Source organism: Mandrillus leucophaeus, unplaced genomic scaffold, assembly GCF_000951045.1.
Source record: "Mandrillus leucophaeus isolate KB7577 unplaced genomic scaffold, Mleu.le_1.0 Scaffold364, whole genome shotgun sequence".
NCBI classification, from domain to species: Eukaryota; Metazoa; Chordata; class Mammalia; order Primates; family Cercopithecidae; genus Mandrillus; species Mandrillus leucophaeus.
Window position 1 is genome coordinate 2706541 of NW_012103854.1, and position 18315 is coordinate 2724855.

Sequence of the window (18315 nt, forward strand, 5' to 3'; positions counted from 1 at the left end):
CTCAATCTCCTGACCTTGTGATCCACCCGTCTCGGCCTGCCAAAGTGCTGGGATTACAGGCTTGAGCCACCGCGCCCTGCCTTCATTGTGATTTTCTAAATAACATCTTTTCTCCAGCTTATTGTAAGAATGCAGTATGTAATACAGACAACATACAAAATGTATATTAATTAACCGTTTGTGTTATCGGTAAGGTTTTCTGTCAACAGTCGGTTATGGGTAGTAAAGTTCTGGGGAGTCAAAAGTTATCTGTGGATTTCTCACTGAGCAGAGGGTTGGTGCCCCTCACCCTCACACTGTTCAAGGGTTAACTGTACATAAAATTAAGGTGATGTAAAAATAGGAATAGTCCCTAGAAATTCAAATTGTCAGTAATTGGGTATTGTCTCTAAATAAACATATTGCTGATAAATTTATCTAATTGCAATAATCCCATTGTTCATTAATATTTACTCTGATATAAAAACATGCCAGAAATTTGTTATAAAGCCACCTATTCTAAAGCAAAATGTGATGGACGGCAGATACTTTTTAGATATTATACGTGGAGATTTACAAATTGGGGGCTCAAGAGGATTTCATCGTAATGTATTTTACCCACAAGGAAGCCCATGATATTGGGTCCTAAGTACTATGGTAGGCTTCTATTTTATTAGTAAAGATAGCATAATCAATGTTTTTTATCTTTTGTACAATCAATGTTTTTTCATCTTATCAAATATATGCAACTTGAATTATCTTCCAGTCAGTATGGAAACTCATGATTATACTTTATTTATTGGATTTGATGCTGTTTGCCAAACATATAACTTCTTTAAAATGTAGTCAAGGTGGGACAGTATCAATACTTGTTTTATAGATTAGCCATTTTGCATTTTTGGCCATAATTTTATATTATATGTGATTATTTTAATCAAAGAATATGATTTCACCCATGGCCTGACAAACCCATGTAACAATGATGCATGTTATAACACAAGTATAATTCACAAGGAATGGAATAAAGTGTGGTAAACTGAATCGATTTGAAATCAGACATATCTAATTGAATTTCAACTTTGCAAATCCTCTAGCTGTGCAACCTTTGGTAATTAACCTCTATGAGCCTGTTTCCTCACTGAAAATAGGAATGGTAACATCAGAGGGTTGGTGTGAGAACAAAATGAAATTATACATGTAAAGTGCCTAGAATACTGCTTGCCTTACATTAGGGGCTTAATGCTAATTATTTATATATAATAAGAAAAGGAGGAACAATTGACATCTTTAGGTAGAAAATTTGGACTAACAGCCTCAAGAAAGCGAGAACTATGTGGTTGCTTGAATTTTCGAGGAATCAAAGAGGAAGTACTAGAATTCTGAAGAATTCATAAGGCAGAAATGAGATTTAACTACTCTTGGCATAGCTAATGTGGATTCCACAAAAAGAAGCCTTGAACACTCTACTCCATCCGTAACCTCAGGAGTTTCCTCTGGGTAGTAGTGGTTTGTTACTTACTTAACATGAAGAGACTTAAGTATGAAGCCAAAAAGTAAAGACTCTTAGACCTAGGGCATGCCATCTGCCTAGCATTAAGCAAGAGCTGAAAGTCAGTTACAGAAGCAAAGTCATTTCTAACATGATTAATGTTCCATCCTTGAACGTGGCAGGAAGACTGCAAAAGATATTTGGAAGCCAATGTTTCCTCTGAATAAAGTAAACGAGTATACGCTAAGCCCCTCTCCCTGGACCATGCTGGCCTGTTAGATAAGTTGCCAATGTGGAATCTGCAAACCCTGGAGCAAACTGGCTATCCAGGATGAGAAAATATCTCAAGGCCAATGATCATTGCTACCGTAAATGCACAGTGCACCGTATAAACACTGGGGTCAGATGCAGTTATCCAGCATATTACTCAAAAACACATCCAGCTCAGAGCTGACAAGATAATCTGTTCCTGTGAGTGCAAAGCAGACTGGAATGCTGCAGCTATGACCTACTCAAGGAAAGAAAAAAGAAAGTGAAACTCTCCAAGGGCTCCATCTCATGTTCTTTATGCAGGCAAAACTCCAACAGACTTCAAAAGAAGTGTTGCCTAAGGAGGGAGGACTGGTCCAAGCTCACTGGGGGTATCATTTCCATGATCACGTTGCCATCTACATTTGGTAGACTGGCAAATGCAAATATTTCAGATACAAGTTTAAACAGATGAAAAAAGAAGTGTGAAATAGCTTGGAGATTTGCTTGCAAAAGAAACCTCAGAATTCCAGGAAAAGGATTTAAAATCAGAAGCTTCATAAGTTATCCAAAAATCTCATGAGGGTATTGGTGTGTGATCATATCAGAAATAAATGTTTTTCATCGTATGTTCTCACTCATAAGTGGGAGCTAAGCTATGAGGATGCAAAGGCATAAGAATGACACAATGGACTTTGGGAACTCAGGGGAAAAGGTGGGAAGGGGGTGAGGGATAAACGACCACAAATAGGGTAAAGTGTATACTGCTCAGGTGATGGGTGCACCAAAATCTCACAAATCACTGCTAAAGAACTTACTCATGTAACCAAATACCACCTGTTCCCCAATAACCTATGGAAATAAAAAAATTTAAAACAAATTTAAATGGACATACACTGCATTCTAACATATCACATGATCACAAAACTGTGTATTTAAAAAATAATTTTCCAAACTTTAAGTATACTCTTAAAAGGTCAGTAACATTTTTCTAATAGACATATAGGCTATATTTTTGTGTTTTAACAAAGTTTTAACATACGTGATCCTGATAAATGCAAACAAGCCAAAGTGCAGCAAACGTACTTACAGGAGGACCTATCGGGGGAGCAGGTGGAGAGAGAAGAAGAGGGAGAGAGATGAGTTAGTGAATATGCAAAATATTAAGATCAAACAAAAGATATGAGCATAATCAGCATGATATAACAGACATGGAAGTTTTAAAAAATTCACTGATTCTTAACCGTTTTTAGGCCATGGAACCTTTGAGACCATTTCAGAAAAATTTATAATTGTACACAAAATTTTACATAAAATTTCAAGTGATTTTTAGATTGCCTAAAGTCTGTCTATGAATTACTGAGGTTCATATATCTTAAGTAAAGACTAATTTATAAAAGTTTAGATAAGTATGAATTATGAGAATATTTGGTAATTTATGATAGACCAGTTATAGAGAATTGATATATAACTTCTTGAGTTTGATAAAACAGCCAAATGAGAAATGTACCTATTATTTGTCCTTAGAATTTTTTATTCGACACTATTATAAATATATAAAAGTCTAGTTCCTCATGTTTATATAAATTTCTTTAAAACCATCAAAACAGGCAAAGTGTAAGACAATTTTAAATATTTCACATACCATTATGCTCAATTAAAATACCAGTTCTAAGTAGCTAGGAAGTTGGAAATTGGCTTTTATTTTCTAAGAAACTTTGTATAAGCATAAATTTTTCACTTTTTCCCCATAATCCTCTTTCTTTTGACAACAATCAAAGATCATTTCTATGATTATCTGATTCCACTAATGTTTTATCATTTCTTTTTCCTCAAAACAAATTTATACAGTATCCTTTATTAGAAAACTTTACACTTTATGAAGGAATACCTACACAAGTTTCCAATTATTTAGATTCAATGAGCTTTAAAGGTAGCTTTTGATAACACTCTTTAAAAAAAAAAATAAGCAACTACACTGCTCAAATTAATAAATTTTCATAAACACTTTTTACTTTTACATCTTTCTTAAAATGGAAGAGGACATGAGGCAAGAAAAAAAACCACACATCAATCTGCTATCAGCTCTTCTTGATAGGTTAATGTTTCTGTTTCAATACTTAGTAATTGATTATTTTTAATATTGATAAATATTTAGAGAAAATACTGAAAAATAATTTATGGCATGCTAGAGTCAAATCTTAAATTACTTTATCTTGCATGGAAGAATTAATGACCTCATAAGACTTTATGTGGCCACTTTCCAAAAAAAAAGAAAAACAGTAAGTGAACTCATTTATACAGATCACCTCAGTTTCAAAAGAAATTTACTTGACTTTTCTGTTTTACATTGGAGATTTGTTTTACATACAGCGATTTGACCTGAAAGCAAGAATGTCCTGAAGTAGGAATCGGGACAATTGGTTCTGTTTCAAGTTCTGCCTTGGCCAAATCACCTGACTGCTATGGGCCTCCATTTCCTCAACTACAAAATGGAAATTCTGGATTGATTACTAAGGCTCCTGTCATTAATAAAATTCCATGGTTGTACAAGAAGGATAACACATTCTCAAATTTTGAAAACAATGGGAGTAAAAGCATGACAAAATTGTGCCAACTGGATAAAATAGCAACACAGCTTTCTAAGACACGTGCCCTAGTGTCCCAAGGCAGATGTTTTTGCAAAGGACCTACATTTACTGACCACCTACATCGATGGAAACCTGGCTGATGCTATCACACTGTGTGCAGCTGAGAAACCCTCCATTGTACACAGAAAGGACAGACTTAACTTGACCCAGTAAATAAGCCCCAAATGGGTACCAATTGTTACTACACTGCAATTAACAATACTTTGCAAACTTCCCCTTTCTGCAGTTTGATAGAAATAAGAAGATTTAAAAAAAAAAAAAAAAAACAACTAGGTCTAGCAGAGAAGATTTAAACGCACACATACAACCTCCAACAAGACAATATTATCATTAATTAGGAAGAACAGATGCCGGAACTTAACCAGAACATGAGTGACATAGAGCAGCTGAAAGAGAGACTTACCAGATTCTCCTCTTCGGCCTCTCTTACCTCGTTTCCCTGGAGGGCCTGAAATACAAAGGATAATGTTTTGAGTGTAGTTTAACTTTTTTTTCTGGTTCCACCAAAATGTCTAGTAAATAATTTATATATATTTTCTCATTGTTTTTATCTACCAATTTCAAGAAAGAGACCAGATATTTGTAAAGGTCAGTACTGTCTTTCGTGTTTCAGCAAAACTCTTAAGGTTCATTTAATTATAAAAGCTACTCTAGATACGTGATCATCTAGGGTTACTTAACACCAATGATTCGGAATTTTTGTTCATCCTGCTTTAATATCATCAGTAAAGAAAGAGTTTGCTAAGAAAATTGTTAGTGTTGAGTTTTATGTTTCTAAGGAATATTTCCTTTCAGTATATGAATAATTAAAGTACTGATTAATAATTTAAAAGTACTAAGTCCAAATGATTTATAGTTTCTTTTCAGTCAGGTCCATCATAATTTTCTGAAAATGTTTAGTTGGCAGTTAGTTAAATGTATATATTAGTAATGGAAAACAATCCTTACAAATATTTATACCTCATTAAATGTGAATATATTGGAATTTTACTGATCAACAATCACCTGAATAAAATCACAACCTTTTTAATAGGGCAGTATTTAGGTAGTAATTATAGATCTGATTTTTCTACAAGGGCAAGGTCATTATTGTCATTCAATAAATAGTTAGCCTTTATGATGATCCCATTTTAAAAGCAGAGAAATAAAACAACTTTTTTTTTTTTTTTTCCCGGTGAGTTACCGGTAAAGACCACCAAGCTAGTATGTATCAGACTTAGCACAAGATTCTAGACGTTCATGGCTTTCAAGCCATTATTCTCAATTATATAATTTCTGTCCTCATTTCCTTGGGCAGGAGTAGCCTTGCACTGAATTATGGTTCAGGCAAATAGAAGAGAATAATTAGCCCACAATGAGAATTGAGGTCTTATAATATTTGCCAGGAGAAGAAAGCCAAGGAAAATACAGAACTGCCTGATTTTAAAGAATGAGCTGCTAAGTAGGACTGATGACTTCCAAACTTTAGAAAGTTCAAGACACAAGCAGCACAGGCCTTAGTATCCAGGCGACTTTCAATGTGATCCTGAGCTACCAGCTCCCACATGGAAACACTATCATGAGAAATAAAAACATCAGTGGGGCAGTTAGTTTCCTCCCAATCCCTTACACAGAGTAAGTCTCAAACATACACACACACATACACATAGAGACATAATCTGATATATAAAACTTCCTTAAGACTAAGAATTATACTTTTTCTAGTACAACATCACTTAAACTAAGAACTCTCTAGCAACCACTATATACTTATAATGTCTGTGGTTCACATGGTAGGACCATTAGAAGCCATTGTGGAAGAGATGACAGATGAGAATTTTCCAAAACTGAATATAGTAGTCCTATGATTTAACTTATATTTCAAGTGGCATGTAAAAATAGTTCACCCTAACTATGTGGAAGGAGAAACTTAGGAATATTCAAAGACAAAAAAAAAAAAGTTAGGAAATACCAGAGGGAAATTATAATGGAAAGTACTTTGACTGACTGTTGTCTCACCTACAACAAAGGTACCAGAAAGGCCCAGCCCTGATTTTTACAACATGTCTTAGAGGCCTCTAATTATTACTTATTTATTGGGAATTAGCTTCTTTGCCATTTTCCCCCTGAAGAATGTGTCTTTCAACAGTAGATTTCATCAAATAAAAACAATAGATTGCACAAATGTTTAAGAAATAACTTGAATAAATTTTTATTTTATTTAACAGAGAGATTATGAAAAAAATGATTAAAGAAGCACTCACATCTTTTGAAGAAATCAAAAACCAAAATACAAATATTTCTGAACATATCTGAATTAAATATTCAATCAGAAGGTTTAAAGAAATGAATCAAATGCTGTGGTAAATCTGCTTGTCATATTGAGAATTGAAGAACAGGATGCAAGCAAACTGAAATGGCATTTGGCAAGACAGATATCTATTGAATATGGTAGGGTTTTACAAAGAATGTCATAATATTTGACAGAGAAAATGAATTTAAACTAAGTTATGAGAAGATGGAATATAAACTAATGAATTTACAAAGAAAATACCGGATTTAAGAAAAGCAGGTTATAATTATTATCGGAATCAGAAAACTGCAGGGAGCATTATACACAGCTTGGTGAACTAATAAATTATACAAAACTCTCAGAAAAGTCTAGGTAAAGATCTTACTTACAAAGAGAATAATCTGATGTTTGAAGAAGTCTACTGTGCAGATCAAATAATTTGATCTTGCTTCTGATTTTAAAGACAAAAAGAATAATAAAAATGAAATGGATGAGACGAATTTGGCAATGGATAGCTGGCAGAACAGAGTGAGAAGATAACAAATCAGAAAAGAGAAATCAGACAAAACTGATGTTAACAATTGTCACAAAAGATAGTAGCCATTTCCATTCCAAACTGAGTAATGAGTTGTCAGCCAGGCACGAGCTGTATGAACGCATACAGAAGTTGGAACATGGTTCTCATTCACTAAACTTGGCCAGATCTTTGCAACAGAAATTCTCAGTAAATTCTATCAGCAGAAAGATATGACTCTGCAAAATAAACTGGCTCAAGAATATGAATGGGAAGAGAAAAAACAGAAGCTATCAGCAACAGAGGAAGTGAAAACTTACAAGCAGAAAATTCATTCAATGAAGAATGAATTACAGAAAACAGAGAGAGACGACAAAACCAGATTGCTCTTCAGTGTTAGAAAATTTAGGACAATTGGTACTATTCATGCTTCAGAAAGAGTTCTTGCTAACTTTCAAAAATAGATGCAAACTGTCAGCCTGAGATAGAATTAGTAAAAATTTGCCATCATGGTAATTATTTAAAAACCAGTGACTATAAACCCAAGTTCAGACAGACCCAGTTCATCAATTAACAAAGGAAAGCTTCCTAAACCATTCCAGTTCCTCACTAATGATGTACCCCCTTGATAAGGCTCTTCTCTAAAGTTAGATATGTACCTAGAAGGAAACATAAGCCACTCTATGGGCCCTCATATGATCGTGAGGGTGGGTGGTTACTGGAAGTAGCTGGAATACTCTTCCCTGGCTCATCAGATGAATTACCAAAACCTGTCAATTCTACCCATATTACTTGGATCTGTTCACTCTTCTCCACTCCTAAGAGTATAATATTTCAAGGCTGAGTTTAAACGTAATCTTTCTTGGCACTCCAGTAAGAGATTTTTTCACAGTGATGTTATTTCTCTTTGAAAATATTTTTACCTTTTATAAACATTTACAACAAACACACAGGAAGTATTTAGAGAAAAGTTTCAGAATTCATCATTGGTTAGGTGTTTTGTTTTGACCTCTTGTTTTCTATTTCAACACACATTTCTGGCTGGATCTGCTTTTGGAGAGCAGGTATCATGTGGATAAAAAGCAAAGGGAAGGCTCACGCCCTGGGTGATTTTGCTTAGGTGTATGTTGTCATAAACACCTGAGAATAGGGAGAAGATGGCTAGCTCATTACAAGAATGGCTTAACGGTCGTCGCCACTGACACAGGTCCATTAGACGATAAATTCCTGACTGAATGGAGGAGGTAATTAATGAATATAAAGACACACACTAGGTGTTCAATAAATATCAGCTCCCTCTTTTACTTTATTTATATTTTCTTTTTAGTCCATTGTGATTCTACTTGATAATTTTATAAAAGTTGACTATGTATGTGAACAAGATTGCAAGAGATTAATATCACCTTATAATTATACTATTCAAAGAGGCAATTTAATATACTAAAGACAACATGGAACACAGAGTTAAAAACCTATGGATTTTTCACTGCTGTGTGAATTGAGCTGACTTTCAACTAATCTCTTTGATTTTAATCTGCTATCTGGTAAATAATACTCATTCTGCCCCATCTGTATGATTATTGTGAGGATGAAACTGTAAACTGCTATTACATTATACTAAACAAGTGTTTCTTTCATTTTTCGTTCATGTGTTGAAGCTCATAAACCATTTCCGTGCTATATTACCGTCGTATTCATCAATAAGAATAGTAAGGTTTTGAAACATAGTAAGATTGCTAAAATAGTAAGATTTTGACACATTCTAATAAAAAGCTGAAACTTAGAAGCTTCATCCCCAGAAGCACAGGGAACTTTAAGTACATTAGATAAAAAGAAATCATAAAATACCTCAAACAGTAGAAAATATTCCAAAAAAATACTCTTATTCAGAGTTTTCGAGGCAGAAAACGAAGATGTTACGGCAAAGGAAAGGGCAGGAAACTGAACTTGTGGTCTGGGAGGGACAGAGTGAGCATGAAGCTCTTTGCAGATGGAGCAGCCCTCTTGATGGACGCACGCTGGGGTGGGGAAGTCTGGAGGACAAATGTGTGCAAACCCAAGATGCTCCTCCACCCCAAAGGATCCCTGAACAGGTCGCCAACAGCTGCAGCTGGCTCTTGGGAGGGAGGAACCTGTCTGGGCAGAGAGACAGCGGATCATCCTTTCTCAACCAACCTCCCCCATCCTCCAGCTACGTTCAGAGACTAAACCAGGTTTACCTTCAGGTCCTCTGGATTAACCTTACAAGCAGGCACAGATTAATTTCAGAGCTCTCCCCAAAGTCCTCCCACCTGTTTGCTTGCTTAATGCCTGAAATTCCTTCAAGATGGACCAAAGCCTTTCATTCCACAATTAGAAGTAAAAGGCTTAAATGGCAATGCCTGGTAGAAGTAGAACACTAACTAAAATTTATTCTCTCCATACTCATAAAATGTCTGTACTACAACAGACCCACGAGGTCATATGAGCCAAAGGTTTTCATGCTCTGCTTAGAACCTGGACCATCAGAGCAGCTCCAGATTGCCATACTGAATTGCAACCATTTAAAGTAAAACCTCTATGGCTAAAACAAGTTTATAAATGATTCACATTTCTGCAAATGTAAAACTGAGCCTAACAGAGGTGAAAAACCTGCCCACAGTCCCACACAGCAGATCCCAGCTTCCTGATTCCAAACCAGTAAATGTTTGAGGGACTATTTTCTTACACATTATGAAACTAATAAATGTATTTAAATTAATTGTTTGCTGGCAAGATTTTTACTGTATTTTAGTTAGAAACAACAAATATTGTTGCCAAATTTTTATTTTTTATAACCTAATCAGAGAAACATAATTTTAATAAAGTAGCTCATCACGCTGCTTGTCAGTTTCGAATTCACATTCGGCAGACACAACCCGCCACAGCCAGCCCGAACTTTCCAAAGTACTTTATCAATGGCCCACCTTGTATTTTTCGAACATCGCTACTTAGACAGATGTATTATTAATCCTTGTGACAGCCTTCCACTAGACTGTAAGCTCATGAAGGGAGAAATTCTCTTGTTCATCCTTGTATCTCCAGCAGCAGGCATGAGGCTGACCACTCAGAAAACTTTAAAGGAGCACCGCCTATGAGCTATTTGATGCACACCAACGTTATTTCATACTCTTATGGCAAAAACCACAATTACTTTTGCACCAACCTAATACATTAATTTTTTAGAAGAAATGACTTTTTTTTATTCAGGAGATTTATTTCCCAAGATTTTCTCAATCAGCATGTACTCTACCATACATAATAGAGGGTTGTTTGTTTTAAATATCTTTTATATGTGTATTTTTGTTTCAAATTTCCTCAAGTTTTAATTTCTGTGGAATGTCAGTTTATAAACGAAGTTAATCATAATAAATAATAGGAAATAATTTCAGCTTGCAATAGCCAAGTTCCATAACTCTCACTACAGAGTATTATTCAGATATACAGTAATCATTTTAAAGATAATGAGTTGAAAATTTGGAAAAGTCTCTCTTCCTTATTTTTAACAATACAAAAGATATACTAACAAATGTTTGAGGGACTATGTCCTTACACATTATTAAAGTAATAAACGTATTTAAATTAATTGTTTGCTAGTAAGATTTTTACAGTACTTTAGTTAGAAACAACAAAATTAAGTTGCCAAATTTTTATTTGTATAACCTAATCAGAGCAACATAATTTTAATAAAGTTATGAATATTTGTAATATACTGTTCCCCTAAAGTAATTAGATTTGTTTTGCGAAATTCCTAGAGGATATTTTTTAAATCAAATAAAAATACCAAATATTTCATTTTATGAATAGTCCTTTCATAAATATGCTTATTTTCAAGCTTTTATACCAAGGGATTCATGATAGTTCCACATAAAATTTATAAAACATAAAGAATATGCAGAAACTATGTTCACCGAATGAAGATAAAACACAATAAAGCCCATGGAAGGTACAAAAAGATTTTTAAAAAACTCTCTTCAAGTGGCTAATAAATGTGGGTGCATTATCAGTATATACATTAGACCACCTAAAACCAACTGAGAGGATATGTAAGTGTGTACTGGTTTAAATGTAAAATGTAATATTCCTTGGTGTAGTAGTCAGTGCTTTAGAAGAAAATGGGCGAGTTATTCCAGAATATACTTCTCATGTGGAAAATTTTTTGTTTGACACAGTCTTACTCTGTCACTGAGGCTGGTGACAGTGTAAGTGGTGTTGAACATCGCTACTTAGAGTGCAGTGGTGATAATAGCTCACTGTAACCTCAAACTCCTGGGCTCAAGCAATTCTCCTGTCTCAGTCTCCTGAACAGCTTGGGCTGTGGGCACACACCAGCACGACCAGCTAAGTCTTTTATTTTTTTGTAGAGACAAGGTCTCACTCTGTTGCCCAGACTGGTCTCAAACTCCTGGCCTCAAGCAATCCTCCTGCCTTGGATTCCCAAAGAGTTAGAATTAAAAGTGTGAGCCATCGTGCCTGGCCTAAGAGAGTTATTAAGCAGCAAGGTATGCCCTTCTGGGAAAGCATGTTATCTTTCTCGTGAAATGCACTGAGAGCAGGACTCTTATTTGTTTCTATATTTTTTTCAATTTTATTTATTTACTTATTGAGACAGAGTCTTACTCTGTCACCCAGGCTTGAGTGCAGTGGTGTGATCTTGGTTCACTGCAACCTCCACCTCCTGAGTTCAAGTGATTCTCCTGCCTCAGCCTCACGAGTAGCTGGGACCACTACGCCTAGTTAATTTTTTTTTTTTTTCATATTTTTAGTAGAGATGGGGTTTTGTCATGTTGGCCAGGCTGGTCTCAAACTCCTGAATTCATGTGATCCACTTGCCTCTGCCTCCAGAAGTGCTGGGATTACAGGCATGAGCCACTGTGCCTGGCCTCAATTTGAAATAAAGTGAAAATTTTCACAATTGCCATTAAGATGTTTTAAATAAATACAAATAGATTACATCAGAATTGTGGTAAATCTAATTCTCAACATTATGTGATTATTAGAGTTATTTTTAAATTGGTTGAGTTTCTACTCCTGTGGAGAGAGGTCAATAAACCAAAATCACCTTCTAAAACTTATTCCCAGTTATCGCAGTGTAAGTTTAGTTCTTTGTGGTGCCAGGATTAAATGAAGTATGTCAAGTTTAACTGAGAATTAGTTGATATTTATTAATTTCATAAGTAGGAAAAACTGATCACATTCATGAGATAACCGGAGACTCTCACAAGGACATACTGGAAAATACTACTGCACTTAAACAATAAAAGAAATGGATTTCCAAACTGAGTGCAATGTTTTCTGGGCTTTATATCAATGCTTTGTTTCCAGAAATGGAATTCCAGAAAATGAGGGGTTATCTTTGTTGCTGTTTTTAATATCTAGATAATAAATATAGTAGAATATTCCATAGAAACTGTTCAAGACTACAAACAGCCTGATGTTGCAGTTCATTGACTTTAATGAGGTCTGATGTGGCACAGTTGTTATTTCTATCATTCTTTTCCCACACATAAAGTGTTTCATTATTATGGCACTAGAATGTTTTACCCCAGGATCCTACAGGGGATTTATCATGACAGCTTTTTTTATTTCTACTTGTGGGGATGGGGGCTGCAAAATGTCAGAGAGTAGGGGTTGGGAAATAGGAAAGATATGATTCTTTGTGAGATTACATGCTATGTAACAAGAGTGACTATTATCTATACAATGTAATATATTAACATGAAAAACAGTTTCCAAGCTTTCAGAAAAATATTTTAAATTAGCTTTGCAGATTACATGTTTCTAATGGAATTGAGAGTGGTAGATACCTCCTTTAAAGATAAACAAAAATGTTAAACTAACACAAAAAAATAAGATCAACAGTTGAATGTAGTTTTTCAAATATTCAATAAATAAAATTATGTTAATTTTTATTTATCAAAGATTGAAATAATCTTCATGGAAAATTTAAAAAGTGGGCTAATAGAAACTAGGATTTGTTTTTATTAATGGCTTTGTGACACCACAAGCTTTTGCCAAATTTCCGATGGATGAATTAAACACAGCAGCACCACACACACCATTACGCATATGTAAATAGCCCAGATATTTAAGCGGGTGCTAAATTAATCATTTAGCATGATGCCAAAATTTCCACCTAGTAGTAAAAAGACTCATAGAATAATAATACAGAACTGGTTTAACACTCCAAATGAGTGATGGAAAATGAAAAAACAGAAAGGCAAGACAAAGCCATTCGAGTAAGAGTAGGAGTAGTTCAGAGAGAGAGGGTAACATGGAAGTCTGGACCCAGTGAAATAAGCATGAAGGCACGGGCATACTAAGACAATCAGTGCAGGAATGATAGAGTAAGATCTGTCTGTGGAAGCCAGAGAACCTAGTGAGCCCCTGTATCATGTGGGGGAAAAGCACAAAATACTAGGAAATAATACAAGGGACAATGATGATGACTAACATTTATGAGTGCCATCACACACCTTGCACTGGGCTAAGCACTGTACATGCTTGGTCTCATTTATTTTTACTAGTTGTGTGATCTCAATACAATTTTGGAAAGTGATGATATAGAGAGGTTAAAAGATTTGCTCAACAGCACATAGGTAGTAAACAGTGGGTTAGGGATGTATATCAAGACAGCCTGACACGTCGATTACAAATGCTGAAACTAACAATTTGGTCACTTATTAAACACACTGTAGATCACTGTATTTTCTGATACAAAAACACACAACTGCCCAAAAGAAAATAGGAGATTTAAGTCAACTTAGAAAAAATACGTTCATGAGTATTTCTGAAGCCCTTTATTTAAAATCTTTGTTTATAGGCTTATTTTTAGCTTTTCATTTTAAAGGAAAAATAATCATGAGAAATCACTGGCCAACAGTTAATAAACTTCTATTTTACAAAGTTAAAAAGACAGTGTTCTCTCTTCATACACTGAGAACACTCATGGCTAGCCTAAGGGAATGTGATTAACACATATTTATGTTTAAGCTCAGTTAATATGCTCTTATAGCATGCACAGCAGTTTTTACCCAGTCTGTTATATATAAATATTTAAAGTGACAGAAATAAGAAAAATATTGATCTTTTAGAAAGGAGGGATATTGCCTGTCTTATTCATTATTGTATTCTCAGTACCTGGCACATAATTAAATGTTAAATAGATGACCTTTTTTAAAGTAGTATTTCTGCTAGTTAAATACAAAACAAAACAAAAAAAATGGCAGAGTACAACTTCTCAAATCAGCCATAAGGGCCTATGTTTGAACCTGTCTCTTCAACAATTTAGCTATGTGACTTTGGACAAGCTAACCTCTTAGAACTCTTGTCTTCATCTACAAAATGTCGATAATACCTATCTCAGACTTGTTCTGAGTGTCAAGTGAGATATTTTACTTGTGAGGTACTGAGCACATAGCAGCTGTGGAGACACAGCATCTGTGCCCATAAAGGCAAGTGCTACTTAGGAGGTATTTAGGTTAGGGGACTTGACTTTGATGAATTAGATAATCGGGGAGGAAAGAGCAACCTCTAATCCTCTTCAGCCTACAATCCAGCCCTCACAAGGTTCCCAAAGTGACCTGTCTCTTCTTACAATCCTTCCATGGCCCCCTTAACCCCCCTTCATTGCCCCCTTGCCATGTCAGACCCTAACAGTATCACATAGCGTAATGATAATGGACATGCACTCTGGCAGATGAGGTAAATCATAGCATCTATTTCGTTTTTGTGAACATGTTAGCAGTTGGTCCATTTGCATACACGTCTGGCACAGAGTAAACATTCTTTAGATGTTACCAATTGTAATGATTTTTCACATCTCTGAATGTTTTTCATTTGTCTAGAAGTCCTTTGCAGATGGTACCTTCCACACGTTGGGTGCTCAGTACCAACTTAGACTAAATATTCCAAAAAAACAAAAACAAAAACAAAAAAAACCATTACCTTCTTGGCAAAATGAGTTCATGGCTTTCAGAATTTGGGCTGTCATGACACAATTTTTCATTCACCCAAGCTTAAAATATCAAGGTAATTTTTTAGTCCTTCCCTCGCATTCTTGGGAAATTTAGTGTTTCATCAATATTTTTCCTTGAAACAACTCTTGACTGTCCCTTTGTTTTCATTCCCAATGTTGATGCTATAGTTTGGGCCCATACTTTTCAACTCTAAATGCTTACTGCTTACTGGTCTGTCTCAAATCCACCTGCATAAACTACTAGGGTAATCATTTTAACCTATTTTCATCATGCAATTCTCCAGATCAATAAGTTTTCACGCTACGTAAGGGAGGAAGTATTTACACATTGGTCCAACGCACAAGGTTTTCTCCTATCTAACAAATCCAACCCAAGTCTCCATACTACCTAAAAGAGTCTGTCTTGCCTAATCCTTGGTCTTTCATCACTCTTGTGCTCTCCTTACTTAAATTTAATTTCTAAAAGACATAATTGAGGACTGACAATCCTTTCTCCTTTGCCATGTATTTGGCCCATTTTTCTCCTCTAGTATTTTTTCCAGCATACCCATGAATTGATTCTTGTTGGGATAGAAATTCTGCCTTCTTCACTATCACTACCAGGTTAATACAGTTCAATTTTAATAGAGTTGTTAAGTAAAAGCACAACATTTTTAAAATTTTACTCCAGTTACCTAAATAGGAATAGGAATAGATTTCATACTTCAAACTATAGTTTAAGGAGGAGCTGCTATTTTGTCTATTTAAGGAATTAATTTGTTCAATGCTATGATATATTTGGAAATGTCATGCATGTAAAAAGTGCTCTACAAAATGCCAAATTATCTTGCTAAACTAACTGAGAACACAGTGCAGTGTAGGTTAGGATTACAGTTGGCCTCCCATAGAAAATGATAACATAGGTGATCTTCACCAGAAAATCAAATCCCATTTAACCATTTAAAAAGATACTTAAAATCTCCTAGCCTCCCCTACTGGGTTTCATTGCCTCCTTCAGAATAAATACAGTTATTTCCCTCCAGTTAAATTTCAGATTCATACTGACAGGCAAATTCCCTAGCATACAAAAACATCATGAGTAGATTTCTATGAATAAAATGTTTCCCCATATGATTTCATAATAATTCTAGCACTTTAATGCTGCTATATCTATCACATGGCAAGTAAAACTTTTCCAATGAAACTACAGATGGGCCAATCCAAGACATGATTTTAACTTCTGAGGCTGAGTTTCTTTTCTATGTTGCATAGTAACTAACACAGAATTTTTTAAAATATCAAAAGCCTTGATATACAGACACTCTTTTGCCCTTAGGTAATAAAGAAAACATACACCAAAATTTTATTGGCTTTCCATCTGGCGTCTTTCGTACTAATGAAGATGGGAAGCTTCAAAGCATGCTGAGGTTTGGACGAGTGTTAGAGGTCTACCTACAAATGCCAATCAACTTAAAAGACTTATGAAAGGTCCTTGATCAAGTAGATCAAGAGCTCAGGAGCTAACTATCAGAGGTGAAAGCTCAAGGGTTACAACTTTAGGTTATGAGGGAGAAGGTAATTTCAAAGTAGAATTTGAGTTCTTTTATTTTGCAACTTGACTATCATAAGGGCTTTTCATAAAATAGGACAGTTTTAACATATGGTATTTTATTATGATATCAAGTAACATGAGAGGAAAAACCTTCAAGGAAAAAATTAATTGTAGTAAATATAGAAGAATTGTAATAATCACAAATAGAATGGATACTATGAAGTCTATTTTATGCACCTTAGTAAAATGACACAAAAAATGTCTTGAATAAGACAATTGTACAATATAAGTAAAATAAATTTTGTACACAAAGCTTCGTGTAAAATATATTCAACAGAATAAATTTTCACTAGTAGTGATACTCATATCTATATTTAAGAACAAAAATGAGGAAATTAGGATCTTAATCCACTTTGACACAACCTATATTCCATCCACATGCATATTTATGAATATGCATGACTTAATCAGGTTTAATCATTCCTCATATTCAGCCTCTTCATTAAACAATTATTATTAAGAAATTCTTGAATTCTACTGGTAAGCTTTGAAGTTAGTTGTTAATATACAACATGAAAAAGGATTACTATAAATAACATAAATCCCCAAGACACCTGATTGAATTTGATTGTTCTCTGAATATTTTATGCTGAGATAAAAATGGATGCAACTAAAACAGTTCTTGACTATTAAAATATTTTAAGTCAAAAACAGCCATGAGTGCCTATGCCATCAACACTTTATGAGTATGTTAGGTTTCCTTCTGAAAAGGTCTCATGAATTTGTGAGAGATGCAAGGCCTAAAACAAAAACAAAATAAAAATAAAGAACACTGTCAGCCAATATACAATACAGTATTACACTGCAAATGACATTGATTATGCCACAGTTGCTCAGAGAAGAGAGTTGAGAAAAGGTTTTTTAATTTAACTTTAAAAAGTCGATAAAAGGCTGGGTGCGGTGGCTCATGCCTATAATCCCAGCACTTTGGGAGGCCAAGGCATGTGGATCACCTGAGGTCAGGAGTTTGAGACCAGCCTGGCCAACAAGATAAAACCCCGTCTCTACTAAAAATACAAAAATTAGCCAGGCTTGGCGGCACGTGCCTATAATCCCAGCTACTCAGGAGGTTGAGGCAGGAGAATTGCTTGAACCTGGGAGGCAGAAGTTGCAGTGAGCCAAGATCACACCACTGCACTCCAGCCTGGGCAACAGAGTAAGACTCTGTCTCAAAAAAAAAAAAAAAAAATGGATAAAAGAGGATAAGGAAAGATTAAAAAAAAAAAAAAATGAGACACAGCTCCAGTGCAGTGGTTCACATCTGTAATCCCAATACCTTGGGAAGTGGAGGCGGAAGGATCGCTCGAACCCAGCTCGAGACCAGCCTGGGCAACACAGTGGGACCTTGTCTCTAATAATAATAATACGGCATAAACACAGCTAGCCACATGCACTGCCGCTCACCATGAGACAACATTCACTGGAATTTTTGTTTGAAATAAGATTGGATAAGTAAGTCCAGTCCAGATTATTAAAGTCCTCAAATGGCAGGAGAAAAAGTTAAGAAATTCTCCAATACATAACAGGAATCAAATATAGATTGAGTAGTAAGATAATGACATGAAGAAAATGGT

The 18315-nt window shown here is 35.1% G+C and overlaps 1 protein-coding gene across 2 annotated transcripts in view; it reads right to left on the minus strand.

Moving 5' to 3' along the window:
- The window catches only part of COL25A1 (collagen, type XXV, alpha 1), a 514206-nt gene that overhangs the window by 246382 nt on the left and 249509 nt on the right, over positions 1–18315 (minus strand). For both annotated transcript variants that reach the window (XM_011989830.1, XM_011989831.1), the window contains 2 exons: positions 4772–4816; positions 2808–2815 (listed from right to left, as the gene is read on the minus strand). In XM_011989830.1, coding sequence (XP_011845220.1) covers positions 2808–2815; positions 4772–4816 — 53 coding nt within the window. The remainder of the gene's footprint in view (positions 1–2807; positions 2816–4771; positions 4817–18315) is intronic.